Genomic DNA, 23708 nt, shown 5'->3' with positions numbered 1-23708 from the left:
CCGCGCTCGGGCCGACGTCATTTCGACCCCAAAAGAGAAAAATCCATTTTCCCCGTCTTCCGCATCCCGCACGTCGATCGGCTTCATATTTGCACCGCCATTGAATTTAGAGTGAACTTGGAGTGAGGCGTTGATTCACTGAATATCAATTTGCCTACTAACACGCATCCAGATATACCCTTCTCACGGCCGGCGCCATGCGATTGATCTGAATACCAAGAAATCATGTCGCTATACAAAGATCTCACCCTCTCCTCTCGCGCAGGGAGGCAAATATGCCGACTCTCTTCCACCTTCACCAATTCTATATTCTCGCAGGGAAGACATTTCAGTCACTCCCGTTCGGCCGCTGCCAACGCAAGGACAGGAGCAGCAGAGGCCGAAGTCGAGGCAGCACGGAGATACTGCGTTGAGCTTCTTTCGTATGAGCCTGCCCTTTCAACGACCTCTTCCAAGCGCAAATAGTCTAACTCGATATGCCCCCCGTGATCCAGAAAATATGACCGTCCCTCCTACACCCTCAGCTCCTTCATCCCCCGCCATGCGCAGCCCTTCTACCTCGCCCTCCGCGCCCTCAACGTCTCGCTCTCCATGATCCCCGACACCACCTCTTCCTACACCATCGGCCTGATGCGCCTGCAGTTCTGGCGCGATGCCGTCGCCAAAACGCTGTCCGGCTCCCCGCCGAAAGAACCTATCGCCATTCTCCTCGCCTCCGCCATCTCCGATCTCCACGACCGCACCCAGGGCCGCGCGCGCATCAGCAAAGGCTGGCTGAACCGCATGATCAACGCGCGCGAGCAAACTCTCACCAACGACCCGTACCCCGATCTTGCCGCCCTGGAATCCTACGCCGAAAACACCTACTCCACTCTCATGTATCTCACGCTGTCCGCCCTGCCCATGACCTCCGTCACCGCCGACCACGTCGCATCGCATATCGGAAAGGCCTCCGGCATCGCCGCCGTCCTGCGCGGACTGCCCCTCGTCGCCTTTCCGCCGCCGCCGTCCCACCAGCCGACTCAGAGCACGGGGATCATGACCGGCGGCGCCAAGCAGGGCGCCGTCATGCTTCCGCTGGATGTCATGGCGCAGGCCGGTGTGAAAGAGGAGGATGTGTTTCGACAGGGTGCGGATGCGCCCGGGTTGCGCGATGCGGTGTTCACCGTTGCCACACGCGCAAGTGACCACCTCATCACCGTGCAGCAGATGCTGAGCAATCTCCGCGCGGGTCGGGACGTGGGTCATGATTTCGAGCACGAAGGTGAGGAAGGCCATGAGTATGGCTCCGAGCACGATGTTTCCGGCCAGCGACCCGAGACCCCTCTGGATGAGGTGAACCGTGCCTTCGGCGTGTTCATGCCGGCTGTGGCAACGCGCCTGTGGCTCGACAAGCTGGAGAGTTTCGACTTTGATATCTTCCGGCCGGAATTACTTCGGTCTGAGTGGAAATTGCCCTGGAAGGCTTACATGGCGTACAGCCGCAAAACACTCTGAGAGGATGCTCAATTTGTACTATACTCATGTATTATCAAACAATGCTGGCGTCTATATAGGCTTGAGAAGTTATAATGTACAAGTGACAACGCCTGCACACAATCATCTTTTGGCGGCTTTTTTCCGCCGCTGTCGTCTGGAACTCGAAATGAGACGTCTCTGGGCGAGTAGTACCAGGTAGCGCTGGAGTTTGTCGCGCCTGATAAAAGGGTTAGCATCTAGAAGTGATTGTAAGACTTCAGATCTTACATTAGAAATACAGTCGTTGCAAAGACAAACGGGACAGCAATCATCCAGAAATACCTGTTGCTGATTAGAAGGTCGCTTCATCGGAGCGCAATCCATGCACTTACGAGTCACTATGCTGGATACCCTGGAATGATTCGAAGTTCATGCCGAAATAACCCTATGATATGATAGTGTTAGATCCAACCCTGCATGCAATTTCAGAGCAGACAAACCGTAAGGAAGGTCAGCGGGAGATAGAAACACGTCACAAGTGTCAACTGCTTCATGCTTTCGTTTTGATATGCGCCTGGAAATAAGCGATTAGAATTTTCGTATTGCATCCCACGTGGTCTGAGGAAATACCAATCGTGTTGAATATAAGATCAATCATGTTATCGGCAGCTCTGCGCATCTGGTCATATCCCTCGACAATCGTGATGCAATGGTCCAGAGCATCTCCCAGATACGTATGACACATGGGGCTGATTGAAACACTGGATCCGCCAACACTTTTGAGATTTGGCGTGGCTGTTCCTATGTACTGCCCAGTATTAGGGTCAGAGGGGGTTGCTGGGCCAAAGGCTTTCAGTACGCCGAATCCTGGGGTGCTGATAGGCTCTGAACGGTGATCCCGGAGGGCATTGATCACAGTGACAATAGGCTGCATAGAGTTTCGAAGGATCGCAATTTCGGACGTCAAAATGTACAAGCTCTTAGACTGGTCAATATCCGGGTCTGTTAAAACCTCCAATTCCAGATCGCCGATGGCGTCTTGGTAGGCCGTCGTCACCGGGATTGCGAGATCGATGATAGCGTCCAGTATGGCTTGGACAAGCATGCTCGCGTCACACGACTGGCGTAGAATCGTCTCTGGCGAGCTAAGGCGTCTGACAATGGGTATTTCGATATCGTCGGCACTCGTCCCAAAGAAAGAAGTCACCGTGTTATCACCGTGCAAAAATATCGATACCTGTTCCAGGGTGACGGTAAGGCCCTTGGCTGCTAGTACGGCATGGCGCTCCATGAACGCAATCCTGTCTTCGTTGGGACCGCCGCGGTAGCGCTGGATGCTACGGGCAGTGCATCCGCCATTGGTAATGTCGCTCAGATCCGCCTTGTTTGTTGAACTGGTCCCTGTGCAAGGTCGAACACTTGCTCCCACAATGTGGTTCTCTTCGGGCGTATCCTGCCTTGGTCGAAGCCGGACAAGATCTTTCAGTGCCTCGAACACAAGTCCTCGCTTCGACTGTTTCTTCACGGAGACCTTGCTGCTCATAGAGGAACTTCTTCTTCGTTCGGGTCTAGATGACATTGGATCATCTCGGGAATCGGAGTCGGAGTCGGAGTCGGAGTCGCTGGTCTCCTCCACCAACTTGACCAATTTCTGCAGCGTGAGGACAATATATGCATGGTCGGAATACCAGTCGACTTTGGTGCGGTTGGTCGTGTTCACCAAATCCTCAATCGCAAGTCTATGGAGCCCTTTTTGGTTCCCCAGAACACGAATAACATCCCAACTCAGCCCGTTGACGTTGATCCACCGGCATTGTACCCAAGGTTCCCTCTCTCTCTCGAGAAACGGCCCCAAGGTTTCGTTGTCCAACTGATATTGTCGCATCTCATTTTGCGAGAAATCCACGACTATGATGTCGCATCGCTTGTTCGATTCGATTGGCACAGTAGTTGACCACTCCGCATTATACGGGGGCAATGGCTTGCTTGGATCGATACCTGGCTCAGTTCCAGGTTGCCAGTTAGGATCATGAGTTACAGCCTCTGGATGATATGAGCGAGCAGTATTCCGCCGCCCACGATTGCGCACGGTGTCTCGTGAATTAATCCTCGCCGCCGACGTAAAGGTCTCTGGGGAGGTCGGCTCCATTCCCGTTGGAGACACCGGCGCACGGGACGTGGGGGACTTGGGCGATGGCGCCTGCGCCTCGATATCTATCGTATTTTGAGAACCAGAGATGTCTTCGGAAGACTGTTGACCGTTGGGCAGATACCGACTCATTGTGGAGTAGCTAGGTGTAATGCACAAGCAATGCTAAGACATTGGCATTGCCTAGAACTCGACGCGTGACACTGTTGAACTGGAAACAGATATAGGACTCAATTTGCAGCGATTTCTTTATATATTGGATGCCACTTCAGTGTTGCAGGTTGGCGAGAAACCATGTGCAGAGCAAGCATGCATCGCGGGGAATGACGTTGTCGGGAGAGGACCAGGTTTCTCCCGCGGACAGCCCACACGAAAATGGCGACAAAGGCTGGACGACTCTCAATAGAGGACAACCATACCCTTGTTCTGTGATGGGAGAAGAAACGAGAAAGCCATTGGGAAGGGAAGTTGAAGAGAAGATGTGAGGAAGATGACTTAGGTAAGAACGCAAGCAAAAGACGGGACGGCGAAAGGAGGAGAAGGAAAGATGAGCTAAAATCCCGCCGACGTCAACCTTAACCTTTAGCGGCATTTTGAAGCCGGCAATAATAATTGCTAAGAAAATGACATCAGAGTCATCCGATCGCATGCAAAATAAATAAATAAATAAGCTGGATTTGCTAACCCACACATATGGTATGGCACGAATGTCGTCGCAGTGTGATGAATATATCAATATCAGATGCAAATAAGCAGGGTACCCATGAACCCCAGAAAATGGACAGCAAACCGGGCCACAATGCAATAGAACCCCCAAACTCCGTTGTCGCTGGTATAAAAGAAAAGACATCCGACATTCCAGATGACGGAACAACATCAAGCCATGGACGCATTCATCGCGCCGACTGTGTTACGTTTTCGCGTTGACAGCTTCAATTGTAGAGGGATGAGGTTTCGTTTCGGTCCAGGAGCATCAGCGCGTGTCAGCGGTTTCCGACACACCGGACACATTCCTTTCGGACCTCTCCCAGGCGCGTCCATACGCTGCTCTTCGCTAAACTTTAGGGTGTCGACGATACATTTATGGCAAAAGAGATGGCCTAGATAATGTCAACGACGAACTAAAGTGATCACTCCACCCGCACGTACCGCACATTGTGCTTGTCGCATCCACTGGCGTGTCCATACACACTGGGCATTTATAGTTGGCCAATGATGAGCGTTGTCCTTGGTGATCGGCCTCTTGCTGAGCCCTCACTGCATCCTCTCTTTGTTTCGCCAACGTCCTCGAGAGTGCGGACGGTCCGTCGGTGAGGTCAATAGATTCAATAGTTTCATCCTCCGGGGTGTTGATCCTAGATGGCCGGGTCGTTTCCGAATGTGTATGGCTCACTCGTCGCCGTTTCCTGCGGTCTGGGATCTCTGGAGAGCTGTAACGGAATCGATGATTGTGCTCCATGTCGAATGGTGAGAAGGATATCAGGTGGTGAGAGCAATTTCAAGTCCTAAAAGTAAGTGAAGGGTCCAAAACAATGTCGAGATGGATATAATCAGGGAAGAGATCACAACGTGTGTTTCGATCTATCCGTACTTGTGCTCACAGTGTTTGAAGTGGCGGATGATCTGTTGCGGAGGGTTTATCGATAGAGGGCGATAGATAACAGTTTCTTACTGTTTGTAGCAGGCGGTAAGTTCAATTACGGAAAATCAGATGTTCCGGCTGTATGACGCCGGCATACCGAGATAGGAAAGTCTGGATATGACAGCCTCCTACCTACCGACACAGACAACAGAAGACTGCGTCTCGTCCCTCTCTGTTCTTTCCATCGCAGGGTGTCTGCGGTGAATCGCGCTACCATGCCCTCCGCGAATAGATTCTGATATATGCATGACCTTGATTATGCTCTGGAATTATTCCTGCGCGCCCTATTCCAGGGGTGGCATTCGCTCGTGCGCGCAGAGATTGCGCTCGCCACTACTCATACACCCACCAAGATATCGTGCTACTGCCCGGTTTTATTCGGAGAACACTTCCAATGACTTGCGTCGACGATCTCTTTCAGGTTAGTCCCTTCATCACGCGAATGACGGGGCAGAATGCATACTGATTCCGCAGTCCCGGCTTCCGCTAGATTCAACGAGATTGGAGTCCAACAATTAAGCGATCATGTGTATTCGCAGGTCTTTCCTGTGAAATCAAAACCTCCCGATCCCGCCCTCGTCGAACTATCGAAAGAACATCTCTCGCGCCATGATCTTCTTGGAAAATCCCAGGAAGCGGCGCAACCGGTCGCATTCGACTTGCCTCCTCTACAGGGGCAGACGTTGGATGAGCACTTCTATAAACTTGGAATGGACGCTTCTGAACCATATTTAACCTATGCGAAGGGCTATACGGCCACAAATTCCCCAGAGAAGCCTCGGAAATGGATCAGGCGGAGTGGATGGACGAAATACAATCGCGATGGCTCCTGGGAGGCCGTGGACGCTCCGAACGAGTCTATGATAACATTTGACACCGAGGTTATGTGGAAAGAACACTCTTTTGCTGTTATGGCTTGCGCTGTCAGTCCTACTGCCTGGTATGCATGGCTGTCCCCCTGGCTACTGGGCGAGTCAGAAAACGTGGTGCAACTCATTCCACTCGGCGACCCGTCTCAGCCACGGATTGTCATTGGACACAATATTGGCTACGACAGGGCTCGTGTACTCGAAGAGTATCATATGACCCAGACGCGCAATTTTTTCATCGACACGATGTCGCTTCATGTTGCGGTCAACGGCATGTGTTCGCAACAGAGGCCCACATGGATGCGTCATAAGAAGAACAAAGATTTGAGGGATAAGATCGCAAGCGAGAGCAATTCTGTGGAACTCGCGGCGCTCCTCGAAAACAAGATGCTTCGTGATGAAGAGGAGGAGCTGTGGGTGGGCAGAAGCTCGGTAAATTCCCTTCGGGATGTCGCCAAATTCCACTGCGATGTTACAATTGATAAGGCACAGCGAGATTACTTCGGCGAATTAGACAGAGAAGGAATATTGGGAAAACTGGAGGAACTTCTCGACTACTGTGCTGCGGATGTAGCCATCACCCACCGGGTCTACAAAAAGGTTTTTCCGAACTTCCTCGAGGTGTGCCCTCATCCAGTCAGCTTTGGGGCCCTACGACATCTCTCGTCTGTGATACTACCCGTCAACAAATCATGGCAAGAATATTTGACGAACGCCGAGGCAACTTACCATCAACGGCTTGAAGATGTGCAACGCAAGCTTGTCGAGCTGTGTGACGAAGCGTTGAAAGTCAAGGATCATCCCGAAGTGTATATGAACGATCCTTGGTTACGGCAGCTGGACTGGTCCGGCCAGGAAGTCAAAATGGTCAAGGGGAAGAAGAAAGGTGACCCGCCACGACCAGCCGCGAGGCAAAAGAAGCCCGGGATGCCAAAGTGGTACAAAGACCTGTTCGCAACAAACACTTCTGACATTAATTTGACGGTGCGTACTCGAATCGCGCCCATTCTTCTGAAGCTGTCCTGGGATGGTCACCCCTTAACTTGGTCCGACAAGTTCGGATGGACCTTCAAAGTTCCGCGTGAAAAGGTCAAGAAATACGAAAACCAGCCTGTCGTGATTTGCGACATGGCTGAAGAAAAGATCATGGAGCTGCGAAACGATCGGAGACATGTATACTTCAAGCTCCCTCACAAAGATGGCCCTCAGGCAAGGTGCATCAACCCGCTGGCCAAGGGGTACATGCAGTATTTTGAGCGTGGAACCCTTTCCTCTCAATATGCGCTCGCCAAGGAGGCTTTGGAAATGAATGCCTCTTGCTCGTACTGGATCAGTGCACGAGATCGAATTATGAGTCAAATGGTTGTCTATCAAGATGAGGTGGGCAATGTCCAGCCAAATGATGATGGAAGCAGGATAGGTTTCATCCTCCCTCAAATCATTCCCATGGGCACCATCACACGACGGGCGGTCGAAAACACGTGGCTCACGGCCAGCAACGCGAAGGAAAACCGGGTGGGATCCGAGCTCAAGGCTATGATTAAAGCACCTCCCGGGTATGTCTTTGTTGGCGCAGATGTTGACTCGCAAGAGTTGTGGATTGCCAGTCTTATTGGTGATGCGCAATTTCAAATCCACGGTGGAAATGCGATTGGCTTCATGACTCTGGAAGGGTCCAAGGCGGCCGGCACAGATATGCACTCGCGGACTGCTCACATCCTTGGCATCTCACGTAACGACGCCAAAGTCTTCAACTACGGTCGTATCTACGGTGCTGGAGTCAAGTTTGCTGCCACCTTACTACGGCAGTTCAATCCTTCTATGACAGAGAGGGAGACCCAGGAAGTTGCCAGCAATCTATACAAGGAAACTAAGGGCACTCGCACAACTCGTCGCATCCTGAGTGAGGGGCCTTTCTGGCGTGGGGGCACCGAGTCCTTTGTTTTCAATAAATTAGAAGAGTTTGCCGAGCAAGAAAGGCCGAGGACGCCGACTCTGGGTGCCGGGATTACTGAAGCCCTGATGCGGCGTTTCATCAACAAGGGCAGTTTCATGACGTCCCGCATCAACTGGGCAATCCAATCGTCAGGTGTTGACTACCTTCACCTTCTGATTGTTGCGATGGATTATCTCATCCGCCGCTTCAATATTCAAGCACGTCTCGCAATCACAGTCCATGACGAAATCCGATATCTTGTGAAGGATGAGGATAAATACCGTGCCGCTCTAGCATTGCAAGTTGCAAATGTCTGGACCCGCGCCATGTTCTCGCAGCAGGTTGGCATCAACGACCTGCCGCAGTCCTGCGCATACTTTTCAGCAGTTGACATTGATCACGTTCTGCGGAAAGAGGTTAACATGGATTGTGTGACTCCGTCCCATCCCCATAAAATCCCTCATGGCGAAACTGTGGATATCACCCAGCTCTTGCAGAAGGGCCAAGAGGCTCTTCTGGATCTTTCTGTGACACCGGTTGACGCACCTGCTCCTCAGAGATACGCCTATACGCCACGCGAATCAGTCATGTCCGCTCTTCAGGCCACAAGTGACCCTGCTTTCATCCGCGCTCAAATCACCAAAGACGATGCGGAGCTCCGCGAAATCATCAAGGAGGTTACTAAGGCCAAAGCGGCAACACGGCCGTCATCCACCGCGAGTTTACAAAAAGGGCGGGTGAACGCAACAACTTCTCCCGCCGCAAGTCCTCAAAAAGCCATCTTAATGGACGTGGGATCCGGACTTTACCGCGACTTCCAAGCCTTTCCCCAGGGGAGCCGGCATCCCCAAGTGGGACTGAATCGGCAGACCTGGAAACCCCGTTCTTCCGCTCGGGCTTGATCCTTGTTCGCTCTATCTTCTTCGTTCTTTTTCGTCATATATTTCGTCCCATCTACGATAACACAATCTCCTTTGTCTCTGTATTATGTAGCAGCACGCAAGCATTGGGATGGCGTCATATCGGGTGTGGGGGTGGTATGGATCGTTTCGTGTTATCTCCTGACGCTATGACTGCTATGTTGATTATGATCTGGGCTAATAATGTACATATGTGTATCATGTCAAGCGAAGCATCATCTTCCTCCATGCATGTCCCAGTCAGCATTGGATTCAGACTATTTCCCCGATGGTTACTGTCCGGTCAGCGAATACCATCGCGATCTTTCTCTGCAGCGAGGTAAGTGGCAGTTCCACGCATGCCGGTCCAGTTGCTTTCTCAACAACGGCAAAGCGTGATCTCGCAATAATACTGCCAGGCAGATTGTCAATAGGACGCTTACCGCATGATGATTGCATCAGGGAAAAGCCAGGATAATACGAACTGTGTTACACAACTTGGCACTCTAAGAGGATTCTGAAGGGCAGTTATAACTACTCCTGATTTGCTTGTCGCCACTCGGAACTCCATGTAATCCCTGCTCGCGATAGCAAGATTGTCGTGCCCCGATGAGATTTGCCCGCCGATGCTATATCAATCGACTCAGCTGAGCTCCATTATCGACTATCTATCCGTTCTAGAATCAGCCCAGCTGCACTGTACACGAGGTGACCAGCTTCTTTCATGTGGTTATTGTGCCACCACGTATCCAGACTTCCTTGATCTGACATATACGAAGGTTTTTGCGTGTAAAGATTCGAAGTTGGCCTGACATTTCTACCAATCCATTCGTCGAATTCCTCCGGTATACGCCGAAGTATTGCAGAATCTCACGCTGATGCCTCTCCTTCCAGATAAAGCCATAAACCAGGAAATACTCTGGTCTTGCTCATTGCCCTTGGCACCCAATGCAACGTAAGAGCATCTTGAGCTCAATATATATATATACCCGAGGTGTGTCCTCGTTGACCAGCAAGCATCTTCATGATCAGCTATTCTCCATCTACCCTTATTGCAACTCGGACCAAAAATGACTTTGAACAACCTACAGGCACTCCTGAGACGAGTGGCCGCAAGAGAGGACAGTGGCCATGTGGTAGTGTATGGCATGGGGAACACCAAAGCCTTCAAGTCTTACTCCTACCAAGACTTGCTGCGGGTGGCCATAAAGGCGTCTGTGGCTCTCCGCAAGACAAGTGACCTGCACCCTGGATCCGTTATCTTGCTTCATTTTGACAATCACTGGGATAACATCGTCTGGTTTTGGGCGGCGTCCTTTGCGGGATGTCTTCCTGCTATCTCAGCTTCTTTCTCGAACGACGCGTCCCAACGCACGGCACACATTGAGCGTCTGTCGACAACGCTCATGCATCCGCTCTGCTTGACCAATGAAAGAATCATGGCGGACTTTGCCGGGCAGGATGCGGTCCAGCCACTTGCCGTTGAAACCCTCGTCTTGAACGGGGATGTCTCGTTCGAAGCCCTCCCCCAAGAACATCCGGAGCCAAGCCTCAGCGACGATGCCCTTCTTCTCTTCACTTCAGGCAGCTCGGGGAACTCCAAGGGCGTATGTCTGAGCCATGGACAGATCCTGGCGAGCATCTCTGGTAAATACGCCGTCCGTCCGTTGCCGGACAACACTTCATTCCTCAACTGGGTGGGGCTGGACCATGTCGCCGCGATTGTCGAAATCCACCTCCAGGCGATGTACGCACTGAAGACGCAGGTCCACGTGCCAGCCGCAGACATTTTGTCTAGCCCAGCCACTTTCCTCCAGTTACTCGAGAAGCACCGGGTTTCCAGGACATTCGCCCCGAACTTCTTCCTCGCCAAACTTCGAGACCTCTTGCAGGAGAATGACTCCCTGCCTGAGCCGCGACGCTGGGATCTCCGTTCTCTGGAATACGTCGCTTCGGGGGGCGAAGCAAACGTGACCAAGACTTGTGATCGTCTGTCAGAGTACTTGGTTGCATTCGGAGCCCCGAAGGATGTGATCGTTCCTGGGTTTGGAATGACGGAGACTTGTGCTGGGTCTATCTTCAATACCCGCTGTCCGGAGTACGATAAGAGCCGGTCAGCGGAGTTTGCTTCAGTTGGGACCTGCATGCCTGGTATCTCCATGAGAGTGACTGACCTCTCTAACAATGCCTTGCCTTCCGGGGAGATTGGTCATCTGCAACTGACGGGCCCGGTCGTCTTCAAGAGATATTTCAACAATACGAGCGCCACACAGGAGGCCTTTACCCCCGATGGCTGGTTTAAGACAGGAGACATGGGCTGCATTGATGAGAACGGGTGTCTAACACTTACCGGGCGTGCAAAAGAGAATATGATCATCAACGGTGTCAACCATAGTCCCCATGAGATCGAGACTGCCCTCGACAAGATTCCCGGACTCACTCCGAGCTACAGCTGTTGCTTCTCTTTCTTCCCATCGGGAGGGGAGACCGAGGAGATCTGTGTGGTGTATCTACCCACATACAGCCCTGACGACCTGGCTGCACGAGCCCAGACGGCCGATGCAATTTCAAAGACAGTCCTCATGAGTACGGGTTCGCGGCCGCATGTACTGCCGCTCGAAAGAGAGGCCCTTCCCAAATCCTCGTTGGGAAAGCTGTCGCGAGCCAAAATCAAGGCGGCGTACGAGAAGGGGGAGTATGCGACCTACCAGAACGCCAATAACGAGCTGATGCGACGATACCGGGAGAGCACTCGCGCGGAGCCGCAGAACGACCTCGAGAAAACGCTGCTGGAAGTCTTCACGCGCTCGCTGAGCATCACAGACGACGCATTCGATGTGAAAACCCCTATTTTCGATGTGGGAATCAACTCGGTCGAGTTGATCCGTCTGAAAAGAGACATCGAAGACCATCTCGGCATGGCTGCGTCAGCAATCCCCATGATCATGCTGATGACGCACAGCACCGTCAGAGATCTAGCCACTGCTTTGGAAAAACTGCAGGGCCCGCGCGAGTACGATCCGGTGGGTGACGCTCCAAAGCCACGGCCACAAGAACCCGCTGTGGCTGGTCCACCCCGGCGCAGGCGAAGTGCTGGTCTTCATCAACCTCGCCCAGTATATCGTTGACCGGCCAGTGTACGCGCTGCGCGCACGCGGGTTTAACGATGGAGAACAGCCCTTTGAGACTATCGAAGAGGCCACGGCCAGCTACTACAATGGCATCAGGTCGCGCCAGCCACACGGGCCCTACGCGCTGGCCGGGTATTGCTATGGATCTATGCTGGCGTTTGAGGTCGCGAAGATGCTCGAATCGCACGGCGAGGAAGTCCGCTTCCTGGGCTCGTTCAACCTCCCGCCTCATATCAAAATGCGCATGCGCGAGCTGGACTGGAAGGAATGCCTGCTCCACCTGGCGTACTTCCTGGATCTGGTCTCGCAGGAGCGCTCGCGAGAGATGTCGGTGGAGCTTGCGGGCCTTAGTCACGATGAAATCCTGGACAGTGTGATCCAGAACGCGAACATGGAGCGGTACGCCGAGCTCTCGCTGAACCGGCCCTTGCTGGTGCGATGGGCCGATGTTGCGTACGAGCTGCATCGCATGGCCTTCGACTACGATCCTGCTGGCTGCGTGGCGGGAATGGATGTGTTCTTCTCTATTCCGCTCGCCATCGCGGCCGCCTCGAAGACGGAGTGGCGTAATGTGCACCTGAGCCAGTGGGAGGATTTCACCAGGACTGTACCCAAGTTCCACGATGTGGCCGGCGAGCATTACAGCATGATCGGCCCGGACCATGTTTTCAGCTTCCAGAAGACTTTGCGAAAAGCGCTGGATGAGCGAGGAATGTGATATGGAGAATGATTCAATATGTCTTCTTCTTTGTCTACAATTGTCTACTTTCTCTTTTGCTGTTTCTCGGGAATTTGTCTCAATTGGACATATTTCCGTTTGCCAACTATATAAGTACATCTAAGAAGATTGTGAGACTCGCGTTAAGTAAATCTTTGAACACATGCATGCGTCTATTGAAAGTCAAGCGCCCTTTTCTCCTGTTCTTTTGCGTCCAGGATCCAAAGTATTCCGCCGACTTAACCCGTCACCGCGCAGCATTGCATCCCCCTTCTTCCCCAGGACCACCTCCAAGGCCTGCACAAGAGCAGTGGAATCGTACTTCATGCCTACGGGGACCTCTGCGCCATCTGCTGTCGTGGTGACAATCTTACGCCCGTACAGACGAAGAGTCTCTATACCCATTTCTGCCAAACGCTCGCGGTCAACCCGAGGAGTACCAGGTCCATCCAAGTGCAGAAGATGCGTGACATAGGAGGTGTACGGGAGGTTGGAAGATGGAGCCGGGAGCGGAGGGAACCTCGCTGCGGGTATCCGACCCCGACTCTCTTCTCCGGCACGGGTGATGGCATCCACGAAGTCGACAGCAGTAAATGGCTCCGACGGCGGGCCCGTCTCGCGATCTAGCGAGCCATTCAAGATGAGGATCTTGTGCCGGGCTGGACTATTGACAATAGCTTGTCCCACCCCGCGGAGAATCAGGGACGGGATGATGGACGTGTAGAGAGAGCCGATGCTGTAGATGATTGCCTGTGCGTCGCGCAGGGCCTCGAGCACGCGCGGATTGGCGGGTGGTCGGATCTCCTGGCCGTACGGGTTGATGTACCAGATGCGGGTGATGCGCGACGGGAGGTCCTCGTTGTCAGCTTTGCTGAACTGGATGTTCTTGTTGCGCAGGGTTGGCAGCGACCCCGGCGGGTGGTCATCCTCGTATGAGCCTGCGGCTCCCGAGTCATCGGAGGTCTCCGTATCCTCGATGTCTTCGCCTCCATCGGCAAGGAGAAGGCTGGGACGACGCGAGCCCGGGCGCGGCTGCAGGGCGGTGGCCTCGCTGGGATGGGAGATGCTATTCTGGCCGACAATCACCGTGCCGTTGGCCAGAGAGGCGGAGATGTGATGGGAGAAGTTGGAGTTGATAGCTGGAATCACGCGGTCGACGTCCGATGGAACGCCGCATATGCTGCCTAATAGGTAGATGGCGCTCTCGAAGCTGCCACTGAACAGTCGCGCGCCGGTCAGGAACAGGTTCCCTACGCTGGCGGAAGTGAAGTCAAAGGTTGATGCAGGGGGTCGGGCGCGTTTGAGGATCTCCAGATTCAGCAGGTTGAAGAACGAGCGGATCAGCTCTTTCTTCGCGGGCGCGATGGACTTCCACAAATCGGAGGTTCCATCCACGATGGAATGCCATTCAGCGTGGGCAGCAGAGGCGTCAGCTGGAAGCCGATGGTTGAAGAGCGCTTTGATGGCACCGCGCTCTGAATACGGGGGCGAATCTGGGATCAAACGGACCAGTCTACCTGGAGATGAGGTTAGTCATTGAGCATGATGGAGAAGGCTCTATTCTTACTTCGCACGTCGCCTATCCCAGGGCCTCCGAAAATGCGAATCAACTCCGACGATGACCCTCCATTGTCGCTGATGGGGATGATATAGCTTAGCACACAGTCCTTACTCTGCCGAACCGCGCTGAAGACGTCCACCAGATTATTTGCAGCGCTGCCTCCTGAGAAGACAACCAAGCCCCGATTGGGGGCTGTCGCTGCCATGGTTTGTTAATAGAGTCAGGGAGCCAGAGCTGAAGCAGAAAAGTTGTTCAATAAATAACTGCGTTGCTAAAATTATCCCGTCGGATTCTGTCTGGAATTGGAGCGAATGGTGATCTGGTGCGGTCTCGAATAAGCCACGAATACATCATCGGATCAGCCAAGAGTGTCAGCTGGTCGGTTCAGTGGTTCTGCGCAGATGAGTCCATAGACGGACAGCGTGAAACATCTCCACAAGCGAGACTCTCAGATAACAGCAGGTTGAGGTCAAATTAAGGGGAGGAAAAGGCGGAAGAGAAAGGTTGATGTGTTACTATTCCGTTGCCGGAAACGGACATCCGCTCGGAGCCTCAACAAATATATACAACTGCCTCACTGCCTCACCACAAGGATAACAACGCTAATACAACCACACCAAAGAATGTTTGATTACTATATACAATTACTTCCTGCCCTACAAATATACAACTCATGCGTATGCGGCCCATCCTACCCCAAACAAGTTAGCCTGCAAGTCTTTTATCGCATACCAAGAAAAGGGACTTACCACAGTACAGCACCGCAAGATTCTTCTCGTCCGTGGCCTGCTGGATCAGCTCGTTGACAGTGGCAGTAACACTCAGCGTCTTGCTTAGCTTCTTCGCAACCACCGTCAAGGCACGGTCAGCTTCGCTGGGCTCGTTGGTTTGACGTTTGTCGACAGCACCCGGGAGTACAGGAGGTCCACCACCGGCTTCCGAGGCATCCTGCATTTTCTTCATCCGCAACGGCGATACAGTCCAGCTGTACAGCGGATCATATCGCAGCACGTCAAGGATCGTCATGATGCTGTATGACTCCTGTCGCAGCGCCTCCAAGGTGAACTCGCAACAGCGGCGGAAGACACCCTCCGTCTTGGTGATTCCCATCCCATCAACTAGGTCGCGCGTCAAACGGAACGGGACGACCTCAGGGACAGGTAAGACTCGGCCCTGCTCGAACGCCACGCCCAGATCAATGTGTACAACCTCTCCAGTCCGCTCATCCAGGAGGATATTATGGCCGTGACGGTCTCCCAGGCCAAGTACATGTCCGAGGATTGAGATTGCTGCAGTACTGCGGGTATACGAGAGTCGTCTGCCGAACCAGTCGTCGGGATTATTGAAATTCTCCATGAAAAAGTACCGCATGACTGGGTGGAAGTGCTCCGCTACCTGCCGGTAGGTCCTGACTCGCTGTTCAAAGGACCGGGTCTGAACGTCCGCGATATGCTTCCGGCAAACGTTCGGCTTCATGTCTTTGGGATAGTACCTCTGGTGCGCGGGCATCAAATAATCGTGCAGAGGTATGGTATGCGGAACAAACTCAATGATCCCAGCATTGGACGTCAAGGGGAGCACCTTGTACGTGCGGATGCCCAGGTTTCGTTGCCGCGTTGCCTGGTGGTCTTTGAGCAAACTGCTGACCTGTTCAAAAACTTGTTCCATGATTGCGTCTTGTCGTAGATCATCATTTCCTCCCTTGAACTGCCGATATATTTAGCTCAGCCCTGACAGAATGAATAATATGCCTTACCAATTGCTTATATCGTTGACCGTTGCTGGCCCACGCGGAGACGATTTTCGGTGCGCTAACACCCGACGCAATGGTGAATTCAGGGTGGTACCGAACAAGCTTGGGGATGTCGCTATAATCGCAATCGACCCGAATATCTATATGCATCGTCGGAGGCGGCAGTCGTTGCGTGGCCGCATCTTGCTCGAGACGCTGACCGGCCGACAACTTCTTTAGTGGGACTTTGGCGCCGCTCTTCAGTTTGTCGATGGATCTGTCGATCGCAAAACGCACATAATTGATATTCGCGTTGTGGACAGCAACCCAAGTTGGACCGATCCGTTTGTCGTTCTTCAAGCCGTCAACTAATCGCCCAGCTGCTCGGTTGCGTGACAGGGCCGATTCGTCCTTGCTGCCTTTCGACTTGCTGCTCGCAAATATCTGGTACATCCCATGGAAGGGGTGCTCGACACATATGCGAGATATCAAGGCAAAGAGCATTGTCTGAAATTCATCAGAGGTATCCAATAGGCGGGAGCTCAGCTGGTTCATCAGAGGGGCGAATTTCCGACTCGGCACCTCGTGGAGATATTTCGAGACAGCTTGATTCGCGATGTCGCTGTCGGACTTGTCAAGCCACAAGGCACAGAACCGCAGAGCATCATTGTTGTATGCTTCACTCTCCTTGAGGCAAAGCAGATAGTTCTCCAAGCATTGCTGCAGGAACGACTCCCGACTTCGCAGCAGACGTTGATATTCACGATCATCCAGGTCAAACCACTGTTTTGTTTTCGTCCGGTGATATCTCAGAGCATCCCTCTCCTTCCCGTCTGCAGATTTCATCATATCTTCGAGGGCACGAACCTCCTTCTCCTTGCGGTTTCGGAGCTGTTCCACTCTTTTGAAGTCTTCTAGACCATCCGGATTCTGTAATTGCTGGTCGCAAAACATTGCAAACCCATGGTAAACTCGCCCCGCCTCTTCTCCAGCTGAGCTGTTTCGCAATTCTTTGACTGCCTGGGACAGGTACTCCTGGACTATAGCCTCGGGCTTTTCCAGGCGTGCCTCTGCCACATGGTGACCCTGTGTGACTGTTAGACCGGGTGTGCACCGGACGACCTGTTGCATTACATGGCACTTACCAAAGTTACGAGAAGCTCTGCACGACTGATCGGCACTGCCTGGGTGTGGAGATCGTTCTGTTCTCTCAGTTGGCGAAGCATTTGAATCGACGGTGTCATCTCGCCTTGGTCCCACAACACGTTGGCCAGGTCGAACTTAGCAGCTCCATCGACATTGATGCCTGATGCGGAACATTGCTCTGAAAGTTTAGAGAGACACACGGCGGACTTCAACGAAGCTTGTGCGATGCCATGGTCTCTCGTTATGGCAAGCGACTGGCGGATTGCTTTCACTTCAAGAAGCTGGGCATCACGATCGCTCAGATTCATAGCAGACTTCAGATAATCCCTTTGCTTGATCGATGAGAACAGAGCCTCTTGGCTATTCAATATTTCTCCGACCTCGTCGACGCTATATATGTTAGGATAGTCTTCGTGTTATAATAGAGCCGGCTTACCTGGTAGTCTTCAGCCAGGAGTTTCTAACTGTAATCTTCTGCCATTCACTTTCGATTTCTTCAGCTGACCTGACGCGTAAGATATCACTTATCTCCGTCATGACGCCCAGAACCCTCATCGTCGTCCGCAAGGACATCGCCGATCGACTGTTACTTGTCGCAAGGTCCAAAATAGACAGGAGACTTTCGTCGATAGAAGACATCGCATCTTCCAGGATGCTCGATGTGTTCAGACTTTGAAAAACTCTGAAGATCGTTGCGGACGGGGAAGGGTTTAGCGGCGAGACGGGGACATCCCATTGGCGTAGGTTCGTTGCAGCTTTCAACATGCTGTCGAACGAGCTCGATGTATCTTTCGATCCTCCGCCTGCCATAGAAAACATGGAGTTGGCAACTCCCTGTAGATTGACCGCATTGAGAGCACCGAGAACACCAAGAGCTTTACCATTGCCGAACATTTGTATGTCGCTGTCATAATGTGCACTCTGAAACAGAAGGTTCTTGAAGCCGGAACTTTCCCTTTCAAGCGTCTCCATGACCGAGCTCAGTGAGGCATTTTGCTGAACACCATAGAAAAAGTCTGGGTCATCTATATTCTTGAAGATCTCATGGAGCATTTCTGGAGGCGCTTCGTATCTGACAACAGAGGAGCGGCGTGCTCCATGGGCCACGCGAGAAGTATGAGTCTCGAGCAATATCAGGGCAGTCTTAGGTAGGCAGCATTTATTAGCCGCCAGAGAAGCCTCCGCGAAATCAATATCGAGCCATTCATCGCGCTGCACGATTGTGGATTCCTTCGGTCTTGGCTGGTTTCGCAGATACAGAATGCAGTTGATGATGAGTCGGACATGGGGAACCGTAGTGTCATCAACTTCCCGCAAAGCTTGCTTGAAGACGGCAGATATTTCCTGACGTACCTGCGCCTCTCCATGAAGTTCTGCAAGAAGCACATCATGGAGTATGTACGGCAGAAGGTCGGCTGCGAGGTCCGGCATGGCAAACAGAAGATTGCTCAGGGCACCAACGACAGGATCTCCCGTGGCTGCTTTTGACAAGTATAGTCCAACTTCACGGGCCCAATGGGCCGATGGAAGGTGAGGGTGCCATGCAAGACGTGGACAGTATCCCCTAGCCTCAGATGGTAGAGGAAGAGCGGGACATTGATAAGGGGCCCAAGCAAGTGCCTTCATCAAAGAACTTGGTATTACTTCGCGGCATGGTGCAAAGTCTGGGTATTTATCAAGGTTGCTGACAATAAGCTGCAATGTCCGTTCAACCAGGCCAACTTCCCTGGGAGTACTCTTTTGAAGCATGTCACAAAGTATCTCAACTATTCGGGCTTTCGAAAAATTGAACTCAGCCATAGAAGAATGTGCGTATTTGAATAGGGCTTGGTCTTGTTCCCTCAGCAATTCCCCTCCAATTGTTCCAGTAGCAGCAAATGCTCTTCCGATGATCCTAGCAGCCCAGAGCCTGTATCTTGACCCGGTTTCGAAATTTCGAAGCGTTTGACAGATTGCAACGCTACTTGAAATAGCGTATTCATCATTGCCGGTAACGTCAAGTTGCCAGTCGTCCGGCAGCATGGAGTCAGTGCATAACAGCTTTATGATGTGGTTGGAGGCAGGTTTGGTCAGCAAGCTGTTCTTTGAGATTCTGTCAACTAATACTTCCAACAAGACATCGCGCTCTGTTCGGTCCTCGTCAATTTGGTCAGTCGCATACCGCTTGTTGGAAGATGCCACTAGGCGCCGAAACAACCCTTGTTGTTCTGCATTCAAGGTGGATGATTCATAAGTCTCAAGGTATTCTTCAAACCAGTGTAAAAATTCCCGCAATTTTTCAGATACTGATTTCGACTGAGAGTCGATTTTGCTCTCGTCTGCTGCAAATGCGAGGAATTTGCCCAAGGACAGCAGGGTAGAGACAGCAATTCCGGCCATGAGGCCTGGAGTCTCCATCAAATAAGCCTTGCCTGCTTCCAATAGATACCAAAATATCCCCAATGCGTCTTCGGAGCAATACGGGTCTGTCAGAAAAGGGTGAAGCGCATTGAGCATCATTTCAAGAGGGTAGTCGCTTAGAACAGCATCGCCTGCTACACAGACAAGAATCCGGATCTTCCGGATAACAGCGCACGCATGAAGGGAGCCAAGGGCGGGATGTATTGACTCCAAAAGGGTTCGGCATATGTATGATACCAAAGCCGGGGTCCATATCGTCTCAAGCTCGTAGCCACTGCGCTTGCATAGGAATTCGAGTTCATCGAGAAGGAAACGAGCTCTAAACGATGGCTGTTGGTTCGGGGGGAGCGCTATGTTTGAGGAGCTTTTCCCAAGGATGCATTTCATGATGGAAAGGGCCGCGTTAAAATTTGGCCGCTTTGAAAAAGCCCTCTCAACCTGCTCATGTTGATCCAATGCCCCAAAAAAAGTCGATACTGCTTGTGGAAATTGCTGGTCGATGAGACGCAGGAAACGATCGGTTCCCAGCGCTTTCTTCATCCGATTCTCCACACCTTTAGGTTGGCTACCCTGTCCTGGAGGCGTGCTGAGATCTCGTGCTATGCTGTAGGCTTCCGCTTTATAAAAGGATTGACCTAGAAGCTCGACGAACGGCGTTCCAAGATGGTTTGAAAGTTCGACACCTTCATCATCCCTCGCACGCATCATTATCTGTCCAACAATTTCATCTTGGACATCGATCAGCATCTCTTCTATACTTTCATATCCGAAAATGCTAAATGGCACGGATGTGATCGTTTGCGTCTCCATCCAGGTGTAAAGGACCTGCGAAGAAAAGAGTCGGAAGAGTTCCTTAGGATCAGTGAGCCCGAGGGACTCTGATACTCTGCATATACATTTCTTGGCATACCAGAGCGAGCCTGGAGCTTGAGCCGGAGTCTCGAACATATGATAGATACTCCTCCGAAGTAAAGTGTGCCACTGAGATGCCAACTGGGCCAGGATGAATAGACGCAGAGCAATCCCTTCAACCCAATCGAGATCTCTAGGAAGGCTCTCGAGCACATCATCAAAGATGGCGTCGTGGTCTGTTAATGGATACTGGCTAAACAGCTTTGGGATAAGCGCTCCAGCATCGAATTTCACAGAAATATCACCTTCTTTGAGGATCATGAAAAGACCAGTCCTAGGTGACGGATCAGACTCGCCAACTGCATAAGAGGCATTGCAGCTAATAAGTCCTCCTAAGAGGTCGACGAATGCGGCAAGGACAGCTGGGGATGCCCGGCCTTTCGCTAACAGCACATCTATGAACCACGTGTATATATCCGAAGCTGAATCGCTCAGGTCGTCGCTCTCTCCGATAGCCCATGATTTGACAAAGCTGTGCATCATGTGGATACAGAGAATGTGGGCATTTTCGCAACGCTCAAGCTCGTATTCCCGGAGACATTTTTCGCCTATATCTTCGAGTAATCGAAGCAAATAAGGTCTGTCAAGCCAAGAGCATGCACGATATACATGAGGTAGAAAGGCACGCGCGGACAGAAGATCGGCTGCATCCAGGTCCGTTAGATAGTCTACCAGGGATCCGGTACTGGGTTCGTCCTCGGGGCTGTGTGTAGAGCCATGTATTCGCTCGAAAACGGACAACTGGATGGTAACAGAACGTTGAAATGTTGCAAAGTCTCGAATCAACGACGACGCATCTCGATTCATGTTGATGATACACATAGCTTCCGCTAGTCTGTCGTCAGAACTCATCAAGGGGTCGTCCAAATCCATGGGCTCCTCATCTTGAGCCAATAAGGTGTCCTGCTGAGATTTTCGATGAGTCTCAAGGACACGAGCCAACGGAGGTGCAAGTTGCGAAAGCGCCTGCTTGACTACTGACTTTGCCTCGGGTGAATATAGATCGGGGCCAAGCAAAGGAGAAATTTGTGTCAGGAAAACTTGGCTGAAATCATGGTCACGATTAGTGAGAAATGAACATAAGCCTCCCCACAGATAGTGTGTATTTTCCTGTAAACTTTCAAGGCGAGAGGCACAATTTTTGGGAAGGCATTGAGTGTATAGGGCGATGAGAACGCAGAATGACACAAGAATCTGCATTGTATCCAGTGTTACATTCTGCGATTTGTCTTCAGACAATGATCGCCAAGCATGCAGAAATGCTTCTGATTTCGCTTTCAGTAGGTCCAACACGACATTATCGTTAGGGTCTTGCCGAGTAAAAGTATCCAGGGACAATGTTTCCGCTTGGAACCATGGCTCAACAAAATCAGTCAATCCCCTGAGATCAAACACATAATTCAGCAGTTGTCTGGACCTGTAGTAAAATAACCAGCCCTGGGCGACTAGGCCCGTGGGGCCTCTGAGAAGAGATCTTGGCATCTCAAATGGCCGATTGGTAGTCGCCAGGATCGTGTTCAAGAGATCTAGGGGACGCGCAAATGTCGCAACCTGGGCAGTTTGTAGTCGGTCCGTTGTAGTGCCTAATCTCAGGTTAGTAAAATAACTACAGTGGTTATTGGAGACACGCACCAATCGTCCAAGACTGTCGTAACCATGCACATATCTGGTTGACCGCGTTTGGAACTGATCCGGGGTTTGTCTGTGCAATACCACGAATTGTCGTTGCCCACAGAGCCAAAGACGCGTCGGAGAGAGTAGAAGGGCCGCTCAAATTGACGGACGATAGCATGGAAGTCGTTACTTCAGCAACTTCTGAATATTCCAAGAGATCAAATTGAAGAAGACAATTCATCAGAGTGCATGCAGCTCTCGAGGTGATCTGGGAGGTAGAAGCGCGAGAGGCAAGATCCCAAATCTGCCGCCAAGGAGCCTTTAAGGCCTGAGAGTCGACCCCGGGACTGCCAGCTAGGCTATAGTCTTCAGTTAGTCATCAGCTCTTGTGATTTGCGCATTGGTACTGACCTCGCTATCGCTATCATTGTCCAAGAGGACACCATGCCATTATCATCAAGAATGTTAGGGATCAAGCGGTGGAGCAATGACGTTTTGGACTCGACACTGACATTCTGACCGGAGACAAATGGGATCATTTGTAAGGCGCATAGTTTCCTAGTCCCTGAAGCTAAAACTGAGTCACGATGCACGTCTTCTATCAGCGACTTTGGGCGCGGTTTCTTCGTTGACTCCTCGCCCACTACACGTGGTGGTGCCAAACATGCAGCTATCTCTTCCGATAGCTTCATGAGATTCGATATTATCCATATGGTTGTCCAGTTATGTTCAGATTTGGGGCTCTCAGGGCGAGGCCATACGGAAAACCTCTCGCCGTGATCCGATGTGGTCTGGTAAAAAGTCACCTCATCGATTTGCAAGATCTCCTTATCGGGACGCTTCGTGTACTCTGAAAAGATGACATCGGTCAAGCTTTCAATTATGCTTGCCAAGGACTCCGATGGTTCGCGTTTGACAGTATCGGTCAAGATAATCAGGCAAAGCATGAGTGTGACAAGTAGTCCATCCTTCAGGCCTGCTAACTTGGTTGTCCACAGGTTCTGGATTGTAGGGATCAAATCCAACAGAAACATCCGGATAAACTCAGTTTGGTCAAACATCACCTTCATGACTACAGAGTTGATACTTCTGATGGCAGCCTGATGAGTCGCGCCAGGGATATGGTATGGCCGCAGAAACTTCGCTAGTGAGCGTAGGACCTTGTCGAAGTGGTCTTGAATCGGTGCATTGGAAGACGTGGTTAGCAGTTGAATACATGTCACAGCCTCGCCAATAGCACTTTGATTGCCTTTGGACCTCTCGCGTACAGGTAATGTGGGAGTCATCCGCGATGGAGTTGAGCCTCGATCACTGGCGAGATATCCATCAAGGGTAGACCGACGCTCACTTGACGACAGTAGAGAACTCTCCTCATCATTCTGCACATTGATGATTTTGAGGCAGGAATCCAGGATCTTTTTCCATTCGCTGGTTCCGAGATGTTCGAGATGTGGAGGATAATGGAGAATTGAGGTTAGGCATTTCGTGTAGTCCACACATAGAACGTCCAATAGGCCATCACTTGGGACCATGAGGAAGTC

General features: G+C 51.8%; 7 protein-coding genes across 7 annotated transcripts; 3 read left to right on the top strand and 4 right to left on the bottom strand.

Moving 5' to 3' along the window:
• Positions 1-225: 225 nt before the first annotated feature.
• ATEG_02008 (uncharacterized protein) lies at positions 226-1497 on the top strand (the record flags this gene model as incomplete). Its single annotated transcript, XM_001211186.1, has 2 exons — positions 226-422; positions 495-1497. The coding sequence occupies 2 exons, from the start codon at positions 226-228 to the stop codon at positions 1495-1497; spliced, it is 1200 nt and encodes a 399-aa protein (XP_001211186.1).
• Positions 1498-1742: 245 nt separating this feature from the next.
• On the bottom strand, positions 1743-3739 carry ATEG_02007 (putative CorA family metal ion transporter; the record flags this gene model as incomplete). Its single annotated transcript, XM_001211185.1, has 4 exons — positions 1743-1800; positions 1851-1903; positions 1959-2032; positions 2089-3739. 4 exons carry the CDS (start codon positions 3737-3739, stop codon positions 1743-1745), a joined length of 1836 nt encoding a protein of 611 aa, XP_001211185.1.
• A 744-nt stretch (positions 3740-4483) lies between these two features.
• ATEG_02006 (uncharacterized protein) lies at positions 4484-5066 on the bottom strand (the record flags this gene model as incomplete). Its single annotated transcript, XM_001211184.1, has 2 exons — positions 4484-4707; positions 4757-5066. The coding sequence occupies 2 exons, from the start codon at positions 5064-5066 to the stop codon at positions 4484-4486; spliced, it is 534 nt and encodes a 177-aa protein (XP_001211184.1).
• A 441-nt stretch (positions 5067-5507) lies between these two features.
• Positions 5508-8956, top strand: ATEG_02005 (DNA-directed DNA polymerase gamma MIP1; the record flags this gene model as incomplete). The annotated part of the gene is made up of 2 exons (XM_001211183.1): positions 5508-5670; positions 5724-8956. 2 exons carry the CDS (start codon positions 5508-5510, stop codon positions 8954-8956), a joined length of 3396 nt encoding a protein of 1131 aa, XP_001211183.1.
• A 1067-nt stretch (positions 8957-10023) lies between these two features.
• ATEG_02004 (non-ribosomal peptide synthetase) lies at positions 10024-12802 on the top strand (the record flags this gene model as incomplete). The annotated part of the gene is made up of 2 exons (XM_001211182.1): positions 10024-11976; positions 12008-12802. The coding sequence occupies 2 exons, from the start codon at positions 10024-10026 to the stop codon at positions 12800-12802; spliced, it is 2748 nt and encodes a 915-aa protein (XP_001211182.1).
• A 183-nt stretch (positions 12803-12985) lies between these two features.
• ATEG_02003 (gluconeogenesis factor YvcK family protein) lies at positions 12986-14568 on the bottom strand (the record flags this gene model as incomplete). Its single annotated transcript, XM_001211181.1, has 2 exons — positions 12986-14319; positions 14370-14568. The coding sequence occupies 2 exons, from the start codon at positions 14566-14568 to the stop codon at positions 12986-12988; spliced, it is 1533 nt and encodes a 510-aa protein (XP_001211181.1).
• A 500-nt stretch (positions 14569-15068) lies between these two features.
• Positions 15069-23699, bottom strand: atmA (DNA-binding protein kinase TEL1; the record flags this gene model as incomplete). The annotated part of the gene is made up of 6 exons (XM_001211180.1): positions 15069-16070; positions 16120-17181; positions 17241-17631; positions 17678-22136; positions 22186-22526; positions 22579-23699. 6 exons carry the CDS (start codon positions 23697-23699, stop codon positions 15069-15071), a joined length of 8376 nt encoding a protein of 2791 aa, XP_001211180.1.
• Between the last annotated feature and the right edge of the window lie 9 nt (positions 23700-23708).

The sequence above is a fragment of the Aspergillus terreus genome, genomic scaffold (assembly GCF_000149615.1).
Source record: "Aspergillus terreus NIH2624 scaffold_3 genomic scaffold, whole genome shotgun sequence".
Classification (NCBI taxonomy): domain Eukaryota; kingdom Fungi; phylum Ascomycota; class Eurotiomycetes; order Eurotiales; family Aspergillaceae; genus Aspergillus; species Aspergillus terreus.
The sequence above is the reverse complement of the archived record's forward strand: the minus strand, read 5'-3'. Positions and strand labels throughout refer to the sequence as shown.